At 35.1% G+C, this 15820-nt stretch overlaps 1 protein-coding gene across 1 annotated transcript in view; it reads right to left on the reverse strand.

The window, feature by feature from the left end:
* EXOC6B (exocyst complex component 6B) overlaps nt 1-15820 on the reverse strand; it is a 705989-nt gene that overhangs the window by 321781 nt on the left and 368388 nt on the right. The window contains exon 18 of the mRNA XM_011980671.1: nt 4959-5138. Coding sequence (XP_011836061.1) covers nt 4959-5138 — 180 coding nt within the window. The remainder of the gene's footprint in view (nt 1-4958; nt 5139-15820) is intronic.

Consider the following 15820-nt stretch of genomic DNA (forward strand, 5'->3'; position numbering starts at 1 on the left):
TGCAAGCTCCGCCTCCTGGGTTTACGCCATTCTCCTGCCTCAGCCTCCCGAGTAGCTGGGACTACAGGCGCCCGCCACCTCGCCCGGCTACTTTTTTGTATTTTTTGGTAGAGACGGGGTTTCACCGTGTTAGCCAGGACGATCTCGATCTGCTGACCTAGTGATCCGCCCGTCTCGGTCTCCCAAAGTGCTGGGATTACAGGCGTGAGCCACCGAGCCCGGCCTAACAGTCCTCTCTATATACATTTTTTCTATTGATCAATCCCTCTCTGACAGAGAGCCACTTCTGCCAGAGAATTTCAAATATGAAAAGAGAATATTTATAGTAAGTAAAAGACAAATGATTTGGGTTCTTTTTCAGAAACGAACTCTTTTCTCTCCCATTCTTTCTCTAATAATGCCCAAGGGCAAATCTTAGACACAGCTGTTTTGTGACTAATACGGGGTTCCATGAGGAAATTATCTAGCATTCTGGGCAACATAAACACAAATGTTAGGCAATCTATTTTGTGGAAAACCAGGTGGGGTAGTTTAAGAAGTCATCTGATTCTAGAGAATATAATGGTTGGTGAATCCAATTAATTATAAAAGCGTAGCTTCAGAAAAGTATAGACAAGACAGAAATACAGCACCAATGGAAGCAATATTGAGGACTGAAGCCTGTCAGTTACTTCCTACTTAGATTCTGAATAGTCCATGGTAAGTGGTTCTAAAGCCTGAGTGGTAGAATCAACTCTATCCACACTGAGCTGTTTTACAGTATTTAGGTAAAAATGGCAGTTTAGAAAAAACAAAAGAGGGGGAAATAAACCTCAACTAGTTACTTACAGTATAGCCTTGCAAGAAAGTTCACAACTCTACAGGTAGAAAAAGCATGCACTTTAATTCAGACAAGCACCAGCTTGATCCACATTACTGCTTCTAAATGACCTAGAGGTTAAAGTAAGGAGTACAAAGTATGGTGCTGAAATATGACAGCATGATGAAATGGGGACAGGTGGGCTGGCAAAAGCAATTTTAAAATATAAATTAGTAATTAAATACAATAATTATTGAGATGGAAAACATTATTCTAAATATCACCTCCACATACCCCCAGCATTATAAAAGCAGCAGATGTTTCAATTCAGAAACCATTTTCTAAAAACACAAACAAAAAGGAAAACCTAAAAGCTACACAGAAATAAGGATAAACCACGGAGTATACAATTCTAGACTTACATTGTATATAATATAGATATTTAATTAGTGTATATATGTATTAATTAAAATAAGATCATATCTGTTTTTCCAGTTAAGAAATAGTGAACATATTTTTAATGAATAAATACAAATTTACATTAATTTAATGAATGAATGATACCACATTATATGAATATACAATACTTTAATTTGTGAACAAATTTGTTTATTGGATTTTTAATTTGTACCAACTCCTCTCTATACAAAATACATTGCATTAAATATAGTTATATTTGAATATTATAATACAACCATGATTATTTCATTAAGTTCAAATTCTAAAAGGGGAATTACATAGTAAAAAGGTAAGCACATTTTAAGGGGTTTCTGAGGCATATTGAAAAACTGATCTCCAAAAAGACTATAATAACTTAGACCCCTAGCAGCAATGTATAAAAATACCTATTTCCACAAATATTTCTCACAAATAATGAATGTTACCATTTTCTTATTTCTGACTAGTTTATCGTCAAAAATACCACACAAGCTTAATATGTATGTCTTATTAATAGAGTTACAAATTATGTTCATGTTATCTTTTTTTACCAAATATTGTGCATTTTTGCTTACAAATGAATTTCAGAATTATTTCATTAAGATTCCTGCCTAAACAAATTTACTTGGTACTTACTGCAATTAGACTAAATTTGAAACAACTTTTTACAAAATGAAATATTCCCATCCTGGAATACCATATATATTTGTGCATAAGAAAGTATCTTTTATTTTACTCTGTAAGGTTGTCATATTATTTCTAAATTTACTTGCTGAGTAGCTGCATAGAAAAATTATATCTATGTCCCAGTAGTAAATAAGACACTTTTGACAATATATTTTCTATGTGGGCATTGCTAATATAAGCAAAGTTTATTTGTTTTCTAAGTGAACCATCTAACCTAAATTCTTATTGGTCTTAATGAATTTTTAGTATGTTCTATCTAGATAATAATAACCTATGAATAATAATGTGCATGTGCTATGGTTTGAAATGTTTGAGCCTTGCCAAAATTCATATTGCAATTTAATCCCCAATGCAACTTTTATATATTATTTTAATTTTTACATTTTGTCAGGAAGGGCTTTTCGGAAGTGATTACATCACTCATTAATTGGATTAGTGCCCATATAGAAGGGATTGTGGGAGTGAGTTTGTCCTTTTTGCCTTCTCTGCCATGTAAGGATACAGAGGTGCCATTTATGAATAACAGGACTTCGTCAGACACTGAATCTGCTGACATCTTAATATTGGAATTTTCAGCCTCCAGCACTATGAGAAACAAATTTCTGTTGTTTATAAATTTCTCAGTCTAAAGTATCTTGTTATGGGAGCAGGAATGGACTAAGACATGCATGGCTCATTACAATGTAATTTATTCTTTTTTTACGTTTATTTGATAAAACTTCTAAAGTGTTGGTGAGAAGCATCTTCACCCAATTCCTGATGTCAATGAAAATAAATGTTTTATTGTTCTACTGTTAAATCTATGGTGGCTACTAAATTTCAAATAGATGTTCTTTTTTATGTTATTGAAATATTATCCTGCTTGGAATTTAGTAAACTTTGTTTTTAAATCAAGAATGTAGCCTGGATGTAATAAAATGTCTTTCTAGAATACATCAAGCAACTTTATCTCCTTCACCTAGTAATGTGATACATTATATTAACCGATTTTCTAAAATATCAAACCATCCTTGCATTTCTGGAATAAATCCTACACACTAGTACAAAATTACTTTCTTAAAACACTTGGAATTAACTTGCTAAAATTTTATTTGTTTTATTTCTATCCATAATTGTGAGATTAACTCATAGTTTTTTTGTGTGTGCTCTTTTTGTCTGGCTTTGGTATCAGGATGAAGCTAGATAAAATGACATATTTTTCTGCAGGTAAATGCTCCCACTAGGAACAACCAGTAGAGGAAGTAAAACATGCAGAAAAAACATATTAAAAGGTATCAGGTGCTGTGAAGCAATGAAGACTAAAGGGAATAAACCTGCATAGAGGACAGAACCTTTTAAAGGTGAGGTGAAAATCTGCAGCTTTCCTTGTGGGTATTTGAGGAATGTAGGCAAGGGCAACAGACTGAGAATCTTAAAACCAGGCAGAGACTATCTACTAGTGGGTGAAAAAAACATGGAATCTATGCTGCTTCCAATGGACTAGACTGACACAATTAGAGGTTTCAGGACTAGTATTACCCTCAAGATATTTACTGAATTCTAAAGCTAAGCAACTGAGGAAAATAAAGGTTTAAGCCAAAATCTTTGAAAAGCAAGGAGATTTCTCTCAGTTTCACAGTGTTTCAGAGAAAAAGACTCACTAGTAGAAGGATGCCTAAAAATGATGGGAACTATCTTAGTTCATTCAGAATAATGTAACAAAATCCCATAGACTGTAGCCTATAAACAAAAGAATTCTCACAGTTCTGGAGGCTTGGAAGTCCAACATCAAGGTACCAGCAGATTCAGTGTCTGATGAAGGCCTATTTCCTAGTGCAAAATAAAAAAGGAGTCTTCTTTCTGTATCCCCATATCCTCACAAAGCCACAAGGAACAAGGCAGCTCTCTGAAGTCTCTTTTATATGTATACTAATCCCATGTGTGAGGCTCTACCATCATAATCTATCACCTCCCAAGACCTCACCTCCTAATGTAATCACACTGGTTATTAGATTCAACATATGATTTTGGGGGGTACACAAACATTCAGATCACATAGGAACTGAAACCTCATTAGGGACGGTAAATTAACACTGGCAATCCCCAACACTTTCTTTCCTGTCAGCAATTGCTGGTACTGGGTACTGCTAAGTCTCCTTCTCAAGACATTTGCCAGATTCTAAAACCAAAGAATACAGGAGGCTGAACAGACAAGGTTTCTGTGAAGAGCAGGAATTTCTATAGTCCTCTTTGGTGCTAAAAAGACAATGACATGTCAGGCATTTTTTAAAAGCTCTGCAGAGCCATATCCTACCAACAAGGGCAAACAAAGTACACTACAATTGCAACCCAATATTAACCCCAATCAGTCCATGATGGTTCTAAGGTGGTCAGCTTCAAACCACAACCCACCTGCCCATTCTATTTACTTAGCAAAGGAAAACATGACCACCTGGAATCTCTACATATTTTACACAATGTCCAATAACAACCAAAAAATATTAGAAAGAGACAGGACCATATCATTGAAAACCAAGAGAAAAAAAATCCACAAATATGTATGTATAATATATATAAGAAGTAGTAAAGAATGATTTTGAATGTCTATAATTAATATGCTTAAGAAAACAGAGAAAAGATAGACAAATTAGATTAAAAAGATGGAGCATTTCATCACAGAATTTCAGTTTATATAAAAAAATTAAAGAATATTCTAAGACTAAAATATACATACCTATAATTCTAACTAAGTTTCTTTTTTTAATTCTACCAAGGCTTTTATATTGTCTTTCTACTAATAACTTTGAACATCATAGGAAGATAAGCAGACATAATACCAGGAACCATTTTTAGAATGAAAAAAATGCAAAGGTCAATGAAACAATGATGGAAGTAGCCTCTAAATATCATTAAAGGTTAATAAATATAGCATGATCTTCTATATACTGAAGACCTTCCTGGGTAGTTACAGCAGAAACTAACATCTTTCACCAAACTAAATTATAAGGAAACCTTCTTATAGGTAAAGGACAATGTAAGAGCAACTGTCACTTACAGGAAGGTGTGTGAATACAGCAAAGGTGCTACGAAGAAAGGCAATGAGGTCTACCAGGTAATCACTAGCTTTGTTGCCCAAATCTCCAGTCATCCAGTCATAGTCTGCCAGCTGTAGGAACTGGTCAATCTTCTGGTTTAAGTTGGTATAAATCTCTTCTTCAGCTGCATGTCTAGCATCCTGTGAAAAAATATAAAATTTGAAAAATCACTCAGATTTCAATATGGGCAGAAATTTCTATGAGCTTAGAGCCATCTGACATATCCATTAAGAAACCTAGAATATAACTGGGAATACTGAGTCATATCACAGTCTTCTTTAATTTTTTCTTTTTCAAAACCATTGTGTAGGTTTTTTCTAATTTTTTGTTTGCATCCTAAGACATGTTCAAATAAAAGCAGAATGCCCAGATCATGTAAGTTTGAGATACCTATATAAAAGATTCATGATATACACTAGCATATTAAAGGCCCTAAGAAGTATGGTGAGATTAATATTCTTACAAAAATATTTTCAGGACAAATGATCATACATTACTCTATGACAACCAGTATTCCAATGCTAAAATTCCATCAACATAGACTTGTGCAGAGTAACTTACGAAGTACCTGCCACCACCTTCAATATTCACTTTCAGTCTGATCATCCTTAACTTCTGTTAAATACTCTCTTTTTAAAACTCTGTCTTGCTGTGGAATTCATTAGATGGTTTTCTCCTGGCTTTCCTTTTACTTCCCTGGACACAAATCTTCTCACTTTCTTTGGGTGATTTAATTAAATCCAATAGCTTCCAGTATCTCTATCTTTAGTACAGATCTACTCCAAAATCATTCTAATTCAAGAATCATATATGCGAGTGTTTCATGGACATCTCTGACCCAGACAAACTTTGAAATAATTGGCCAGGAGCAGTGGCTCATGCATGTAATCCCAGAACTTTGGGAGGCCGAAGTGGGTGGATCACCTGAGGTCAGGAGTTCAAGACCAGCCTGGCCAACATGGTGAAACCCCATCTCTACTAAAAATATAAAAATTAGCTGGGTGTGGTGGTGGGACTCTGTAATCCCAGCTACTCAGGAGGCTGAGGCAGGAGAGGTTTCAGTGAGGCAAGATTATGCCACTGCACTCCGGCCTGGGTGACATAGCAAGACTCCATCTCAAAAAAAAAAAAAAAAAAAAAGAAAGAAAGAAAGAAAGAAGTAGGTCCAGGTTGAGACTCAGCATATTTACCACTCTTTACCTGTTCAACTCAGACCAAGGCAGAGATCTAAGCAACATCATAAATTCCATTCTTTCCTCCACAGTCAGAAAATGAGTTCTGTAAATTATATCTCCCGAATTTCTCTGTAATTTGTACTGCCCTCTACATTTTCACATTTTTAAAGTCAGAATAATTTTGCAATATATTTACATACTATAACATAGTCAGTGACTATGTTTACTTATGTGAACAATGATTTATAAAATTTGATTGATAGATAAAAATTATATAAAAATTATGTATTTGTCATGTACAACTTGATGTTTTGAAATACGTGTACACTGAAATGGCTAAATTGAGCTAAGTTTGGTGCAAAAGAAACCGCTTTTAATGGCAAAAATCACAATTACTTTTGCACCAACCTAATAATTAACATATGCATTACCTCACATACTTATTTTATGAGTTAGGAGTACTTATAAGTACTCTGCTAGCATTTTTCAAGAACATAACACATGGTTATTAACTATAATCATCATGTTATAGAATAGATCTCTTGAACTAATTCCTTCTATCTAACTTAAAATTTCTATCCTTTGACCAAAAACTCCCCAACAATATTTCCCAGCTCTGGTAACCATCATTCTATTCTCTGTTTCTATGAATTCAACATTTTTAGATTCTACATATGAGATCATGCATATTTTTCTTTCTGTGCCTTCCTTATTTCACTTAATACAATGTTCCCATGAGGTTTCTATGTTGTTGCAAATGGCAGGATTTCCTTCTTTTGTAAGGCTGTATAATATCTCATTCTGTATAGATACTACATTGTCTTTATGCATTCACCAGTTGACAGACACTTAGGTCAAATCAATATCTTGGCTATTGTGGAAAATGTTGCAATGAACATGTGAGTGCAGATATCTTGATGATTTACTGATTTCATTTCCTCTGGAAACATACCCAGTAGTGGGATTGCTGAAACATATGATAGTTCTATTTTTAATTTTTGGGGGAATCTCCACACTGTTTTCTACAATGGCTATACTAATTTACATTCCAACACCATATAAGGGTTTCCTTTTCTCCACATCCTCTCCAATACTTACCATTTGTCTTTTTGATAATAGTCAACCTAACAGGTGGAAAGTCATATATAATTGTGGTTTTAGTTTTTATTTTTCTGATGACTAACGATGTTGAATATTTTTTCATACACCTCTTGGTCACTTGTATGTCTTCTCTTGAGAAATGTCTATTCAAAACCTTTGCCCATTTTCTCATCGGGTTGTTTTCTTGCTATTGAATTGTTTTAGTTCTTTATATATTCTAGAAATGCATGCCTTGTCAGCTGTATTGTTGGCAAATATATTCTGCCATTCTTTTTTTTTTTTTTTTTTTTTTGAGATGGAGTCTCACTCTGTCATCTAGGCTGGAGTGAAGTGGCACAACCTTGGCTCACTGCAACCTCCATCTCCCAGGTTCAAGCATTCTCCTGCCTCAGCCTCCTGAGTAGCTGGGATTACAGGCGTGTACCACTATGCCTGTCTAATTTTTGTATTTTTAGTAGAGATTGGGTTTCACCATGTTGTCAGGCTGGTCTCAAACTCTTGATCTCAAGTGATTCGCCCGCCTTAGCCTCCCAAAGTGCTGGGATTACAGGCATGAGCCACCATGCCCTGCCTGTTCTGCCATTTTGTAGGTTATCCTTCAACTGTTGTTTTCTTTGCAGTGCAAAAGCTTTCCTGTTTGATAAAATCAATCTCATTTGTCTTTTTTCACATTTGTTGCCTGTGCTTTTGGAGTCATAGCTTACAAAAAATTATTGCCCAGATCAATGTTATGGAGATTTTTTCCTATACTATTTTGTAGTAATTTTAGTTTCAGGTCTTATGTCCATTTTATGTGGATTTTTATATATGGTGTGAGATGAGGAACGAATTTCATTCTTGTAAATGTGGATATCCAGTTTTCTCAACACCACTTATTTTTTCAGAGACTATCCTTTCCCCTTTTGTGTGTTCTTGGCATCCTTGTCAAAAAATTAACTGACTGTACATTAGTAGGATTATATGAGGGTTATTTTGTTCCACTGGTCTGTGCGTATGTTTTTATGCCAGAATCATGCTATTTTGATTATTACAGCGTGTAGTAGATTTTGAAGTCAGGTAGACTGATGCCTCCAGCTTTGTTCTTTCTGCTCAAGATTGCTTTTGCTATTTGGAGTGTTTGGTGGTCCCATATGAATCTTACTATTGTTTACTTTATTCCTATGAAAAATGCATTCGAATTTGGGTAGGAATTGCATTGAATATGTAGATCACTTTGGGTAATATGGAAATTCTAAGAATGTTAATTCTTCAATCCACAAACTAGGATATCTTTTTGTTTATTTCTTCAATTTTTTCTTTGATGTTTTATAGTTTTTCAACAGGTCTTCTAAATATTTCAATGAGCACTTCTTAACTTTCATCTTTACATTACTTGTATAATAATCTTAAGGTGTCCTTGAATTTCTGTTTTGCTAAAAGTCTTTTTCATTAAAAGTCTTTATTTTTTAGTATTTTAGGTTTAAAGAAAATTTAAGCAGGAAGTACACTGCCTCTGTATATACCACCACCCTTCATGCTACTGCCCCTATTTAAAATTGGTGTGGTACAATTTTTACAATTAATGAAATGATATTGGTATTTTATTATCAACTAAAGTCCCTAGTTTACATTAGGGTGTAATCATTGTGATATCAAGCTCTGTGGGTACTTAAAAATGCATAATGTCACTAATTCACCATTACAGTATCATTTAGATAGTTTCACTACCCTAAAAATCTACTGAATTCCACCTACTCATCCATCCAGGATTTTCTCTACTGATTTTCTCTACTGGTTTTCATTTTCATTGATTTCTGTTCTAATTTTCATTATTGTTGTTATTATTATTATTGCTCACTTTGGATTTTAATTGTTCTTTGCCTAGTATCCTATGGTGTAAGTACAGATTATTAAATTTAGATCTTTCTTCTTTCTAATATATGCTATTAATGGTACAAATTTCCCTCTGAGTAATGATTTCACTGCATCTCAGAAATTATAATAAGTTGTATTTTAATTCTCATTTATTTTGAAATATTTCTCTTGAGACTTTTTCTTTCACCATGTTTTATTTTGAAAGATGTTGTTTAATCTCTAAATAATTTGACATTTTCTACCTTTCTGTTACTCATTTCTAGTTTAATTTCATATGTTCTAAGAGGAATGTTAGTATAATTTCTATTTAAAGGATGTTCTATTGCCTAGAACATGGTGTGTTTTGGTGAATATTTTGTATAAGTTGTTGTTGGATAAAACATTCTATAAATGTCCATTAGATTCACTTGATTGATGATGTCAGTCATTTCAACTATATACATACTGATGTTTCTATCTCCTGGATTTGTCAGTTTCAGTAGAAGTGTTCCAGAAATTTTAATGAGAATAGATGTTAACATATAAAATAAGATTTTAGTATCTTTCAAAATACTCGTATTTTTCCTTCTTCGATCTTCTAAAGTAGTAACTTTGAAAAATTTTCTAATACTAATCATCCATGCATTCCTAACCTTACTTCAATCCTTCATTTATTTGTATGTACTTTTAGATTTTGCTCAGAATTGTTCTGGGCATTCACGTTCTTTTTTTAGTTCCCTATGAATTTTATGATTGTTTCTTCTATTTCCGTAAAAGATGACACTGATACTTTGTTAGGGATTGCATTGAATCTATAGACTGCTTGGGGAAGTATGGTCATTCTAATGATATTTATTCTTTTGATCTATGAGTATGGTATTTCTTTCCATTTGTTTGTGTTCTCTTCCATTTCTTTCATCAGTGTTTTGTAGTTTTCATTGCAGACATTTTTCACCTCCCTGGTTAAACTTATTCCTAGATATTTGAATGTTTTTGAAGCTGTTGTAAATAGGAATGCCTTCTTGATTTCTTTTTTATTGTTTCATTATTGAAGAATAAAAAGGCTACTGATTTTTGTATGTTGATTTTACAGCCTGTAACTTTACTGAATTGGTTTTTCAGTTCTAAGTTTTATGATGGAGCCTTTTAGTATTTCTAAATGAAAGATCGTATCATCAGCAAAGAAGGACAATTTGACTTCCTGTTTTCCAATTTGGATACCTTTTATTTCTTTCTCTTTTCTGACTGTCCTAGCTCAGACATCCAATACTACGTTGAACAGGAGTAGTAAGAATGAGCATCCTTGTCTTGGGGAATGGTTCCACCTTTTGCCCAGTCTTAAAGGAAAGGCAGTCAACCTTTCCCCATTCAGGATGGTGTTAGCTGTGGGTCTGCTATATGTGGCCTTTATTATTTTGAGGTATGTTCCTTCTGTATTTGGCTTGTTGGGAGTTTTAATTGTGAAGGGATGTTAAATTTTATCAAATGCTTTTTCTGCATCTATCAAGATGACTATATGGTTTTTGCCCTTCATTCTGTTGATGTGAAGTTTCACATTTACTTCTCTGCATATACTAAACCATCCTTTCACCCCTGGTCTAAATCCCACTTGATCATGGTATATTATCTTTTAATTGAATTCAGTTTTCTAGTATGTTGCTGATAACTTTTGCATCTATTTTTATCAGGAATATTGGTCTGTAGTTTTCTTTTGTTGTTGTTCCTTGTCTGGTTTTGGTATCAGGGTAATGCTAGCCTTACAGAATAAGTTAGGGAGAATTCTCTCTCCTAATTTTTTGGAACAGTTTCAGGAGGATTGGTATGAGTTATTCTTATATGTTTGGTGGAATTTGGTGGTGAATCCACCTGGTTCTGGGCTTTTCTTTGTTCAGATACTATTTATTACTGCTTCAATCTCACTGCCTGTTATTGGTCGGTTCAGGTTTTCCATTTCTTCCTGATTCAATCTTAGTAGGTTGTACATTTCGAAGTATTCATGCATTTCCTATGGGTTTTCCACTGGTTAGCATAATAGTCCCTGATGACCTTTTCTGTTTCTGTGGTATCAGTTATAATGTCTCTGTTTTCATTTATAATTTTATTTGAGTCTTCGCTGTACTCTTCTTGGTTAGTCTAGCTAGTGGTTGTTATCAATTTTACCTTTTCAAAGAACCAACTTTTTGTTCCATTCATCTTTCCATATTTTTCTTTTCAGGTCTACTGTGATCTGTATTATTTCCTTCTGATAGTGTGGATTCAGTTTGTTATTGCTTTCCTAGTTCCTTGAGGTACACTATTAGATTATTTATTTGAAATCTTTCTGCTTTTTTGATGTAGGTGCTTATTGCTATGAACTTCCCTTTAAGTACTGCTTTTGTTGTATCCAACAGGTTGTGATATGTTGTTTCCATTTCATTTGTTCCAAAAAATTTATTTTCTTATTAATTTATTCATTGAACCAATGGTTGTTCAGGAGCATGTTGTTTATTTTCCATTTATTTGTATAGTTTCCAAAGTTTCTCTTGGTATTGATTTCTAGTTTTATACCATTGTGAACTGGCAATATACTTGATGTGATTTTGAATTTTAAAACTTTGTTGAGATTTGTTTTGTGGCTTAATATATGGTCTATCTTGGAGAATGTTTCTTGTGCTGATGAGAAGAATGTGTATTCTGCTATTGTTAGATAAGATGTCCTCTAAATGTCTGCTAAGTCCTTTCGGTCTAAAGTCCACTTTAAAATGAATGTTTCTTTTCTGATTATATGTCTCAACGATCTGTCTAGTGCTGGCAGTGGGGTATTAAAGTGCCATAATTTTATCAGAGTTCATCTATTTATTTAGATATGGCAATATTTGCTTTATGAATCTAAGTGCTACAGTGTTAGATGCCAATATGGATTTGGTGTTACATCCTCTTGCTAGATTGATCCCATTATCATTATATAATGACCTTCTTTGTCTTTTTCTTACTGTTTTTTATTTAAAGTGTTGTATCTAATATGAGTATAGTATGCCTGCTCATTTTTTGTTAACATTTCCATGAAATACTTTTTCTATTCCTTTATTTTCAGTTTATATGCATCTTTAAAGGTAAATTATGTTTCTTGTAGGCAGCATATGGCTAGATTATGTTTTTTTAATCCATTCGAGCAGTCTATATATTATAAGTAAAGAATTTAATCAATTTACACTCCAAATTATTATTGATATGTGAGGTTGTCCCTTCATCATATTAATTATTTTCTGGTTATTTTATGTATTCTTTGTGCCTTTCCTTTTCTCTTACTGTTTGTTATTGTGGTTTGGTGGTTTTCTGTAGTAGTACTATTTGAGTCCTTTCTCCTCTTCATTTGTTTGTTTGCTTTACCAGTGAGTTTTATAGTTTTGTGTGTTTTCATGATAGCAAATGTCGCTCACTATATCCAAGTTTAGAACTCCCTTGAGGAATTTCTTGTAAGGCCAGTGTAGTGGTGATGAATCCTTTCAGCTTTTGCTTGTATGAGAAAGATGTTATTTCTCCTTCATTTATGAAGAATAATTTCGCTAGATATTTTATATTTTGCCTTCTGGAACCCTTATAATTTGAAAATTTGGTCTCTTATGATGCCCGGTATGTAATAAAGGCTTTGCTCTTTTTTTAATTGTTTTTACTTTTATTTTGTATAAAGAATTATCTTCTAGATCTAAAATGCTTTCTTCTGCTTGATCTAGTCTATTGTTGAAGCTTTTGAATGTATTTTGCATTTCATTTAATAAATTCTTCAGTTCCATAATTTATGTTTGGTTACATTTTTGGTATCAATCTGTTTAGCAAATTTCTTATTCATATCATGCATTCTTTTTCTGATTTCTTTGTATTGTTTTGCAGAATTCTCATGTTTCTCACTGAGCTTCTTTGGAGTCAATCATTTAACTTCTTTTTCTGAGATTTCATTAATTTCTCTTTGATTGGGAGAATTATTCCTTTGGAGGTATCATATGTCCTGGCTTTTTCTTATTTTCTGTACCATTATATTCATATCTGTACATTTACTATAACAGTCACTTCTTGCAATTTTTTAAATTTGCTCTGGTAGGGGAGGACATTTTCCAGAAGATGTATCTATGCTGTTAGTTGCGTAGGACACTTTGGTTGTGATTTTGAGTGCAATAGTGTAAACTCTGTACAATTCCTTCAGGCATAAATAGTACCAGTGGTATCTATAATTTCTTCAGTGGCTCAGGGTGCAATTATTAAATGAGGGTATGGTTTTGCTGTGGACTGTAACACCAGGTAGGTCAGTCTTTGAGCCCCAGTGATGGCAGCAGTGGCTAAGTATGTGTGTCCTTGGGCCCCAGGTTGGTCTGGCACCATTATTAGTGAGTCTAGATGGGCCAATTTTTGAGTTTCCGGATAGATTATTTGGATGCCAGCAGTGACAATAGCAGGTGGGGTGGGTAGGGATGTTCTTGAACCCCTGGGCAGCCAGCTTTATGTGAATGATGACAATGGCAGTGGCAGAATCATCCTCTTAGTCCCAAGTGGTTCACAATGGTATTGGTGTTGGTTGTATTCAGCTGAGTGGGCTGGTCTTCAGGCACACAGGTGGTGCATGCAGGTAGGTGCCAGCTGTGGTAGTAGCAGTCATGTGGGTAGGCCTGATCTCAGGCACTTGGGAGGAGTGTTCAGGTGCCAATTGTAGTGGACTGGGCTAGGTGATCCTCTTGCTTCCTGTGTGCTCTGGCACAGGGGTTTGGGGGTGGCAGGGCAAAGCTGAGCCAAACTTGTCCTCATGCCCTCTGATAATGAGTACAGGCACCAGATGCAGTAGTTAGTGGTGAGGGAATCCCTAGAAAAGTGATATGCTCTGATGGTAGGTGGCAGCAGCTGTGCTAGTTCCCTGCCACTGGGGAGGGCAATGCCACCTTCAGTACTGGGCAACCTAGGTCAGCAGGTGGAAAACACACACACCATTTTCACCACAGCCCAAGCCCATTTTCCTCAGCCCCTCTGCAGTAACTGACACCTTGCTCATGCCTCAGCCTCAATGGCAGCAGCATGCATCATGATAGCATCTCAGCCCCTGGTGTGGGTGGCCCCTGGTCACTGGCATCTAAGTTGGGAGGCAGCAAGCGTGCTTCTCCTGCTCTTCAGCCCCAGTAGCAGTGGTCTCCAGGATAATGTGCGCTCTGTTGGAGGCAAGGCTCTAAGATGGCTGCTTGCTATAGCTGCTTAGGTCTCACAGAATGTGTGAGACTTGGTGTGAGCTCCTTCCCTGGAACAGTGCCATCACACAATCTCTCAGCATCTTCCAATGTTAGTTTCAGGGCAAGTGAGGGTCAAGAGACTCTCCTGTGGCCAGGATTTCAGTCCATAGTGGAAATGGAAACCACTGAAAGTTTCTCATTAACCCTTTCCTCAGTCTCCCTCAGCTCCCAGCTGATCCTACTGAGTAGACTGCCTCATGTCCTTCCCCTTCCTTGGTTTAGGCATTTACTGTCACTTTTCTGTTGAATTACAGTGTTCCGTCTTGGATGATCTATTTGAACTGTGATCATCTACTCATTATGCTGGTTCTTCTTAGTGGAGGAAGCGAGTATGAAATACCTCTAGTCAGCCATCTTGAAGCTTTCCTCTTTCATATCTTTTCCTTATCACATCATATCTATTTCCCTATGGATCCTCAAATTTATTAGCACAGAGTTACACAGCGTCTTTTAGGAAGTCAATTCCTCTCATTCTGAATTGTGAGTAATGTGATTGATGTTGTTATTTCCTCCTTCTTTCCTTCCTTACCTTCGTCTTTTCTTTTCCTTCTTTTTTAAGTTCTTCCCTTCCTTTCAATGAAGCACAGTAGAATGTTTATTTTTTTAAATGCAACATCCCTCACTTGAAGTCTTTCAAAGACTTTAGAATAAAGTCCACATATTCTATTAATATAAAACAAAGTGCTTCTCAGATTGGCATTTATCTACTTCTGTATCTCACTGCCATCCTAATTCTATGCTGAATACTGGCTTTATTTTATCATTTAATCTTTGCACATGAAGTTAAAATATCCTATACTCCGTCTATATCCATTCTCTCCCTAGAAATATCCTGCTGGTTCTAAGATCCATTCCAACTTGTACTTGTCTGGGAAGTCTTCTTTGGAGGTCCTAAGGCTGGAACCTCATCCTCTTTGGAATTCTCCTCTGTTGAGCCTGTCAATTTTGAAGTCCCCTGGAGCTCAATCCTCACACCTTTCCTCTATGTATACTCAAATCCCAGAAGAAAATCCATCCTATGCCATCAAATACCATTTTTACACTGGTGAACTCTAAATTTTTATCTCCAGCTATGATTTTGTCCTGCTAATTTAATACCTCTATATAGCTATCATTAAATATATCAATCTTAATGTATCAAAAATGGAAGTCTTGATCGTATTTCTGCTTTTCAAATGTATTTTTCTCTAAGTGTTTCCCGTCTCAGTAAACAGTATTCATCCAGTTTGTTCAGTTCAAAAGTTTTGGAACTACCCTTGACTCCTGTCTTTCTCTTAATACAAACACCCAATCTAGTACTAAGACCTGCTATCTGTACCTTCAAAAATATTTCTTACCACTTCTACCTCTACCACTCTAGTCCAAGTGACCATTATCTCTTGCCTGGAGTACTGCAACTGCCTCCCAATTAGCCTTTCTTCTTCCCCTTTTATTAAATTACAATATATTTATTTCCACATAAAA

This window comes from Mandrillus leucophaeus, unplaced genomic scaffold, assembly GCF_000951045.1.
Source record: "Mandrillus leucophaeus isolate KB7577 unplaced genomic scaffold, Mleu.le_1.0 Scaffold216, whole genome shotgun sequence".
NCBI lineage: Eukaryota > Metazoa > Chordata > Mammalia > Primates > Cercopithecidae > Mandrillus > Mandrillus leucophaeus.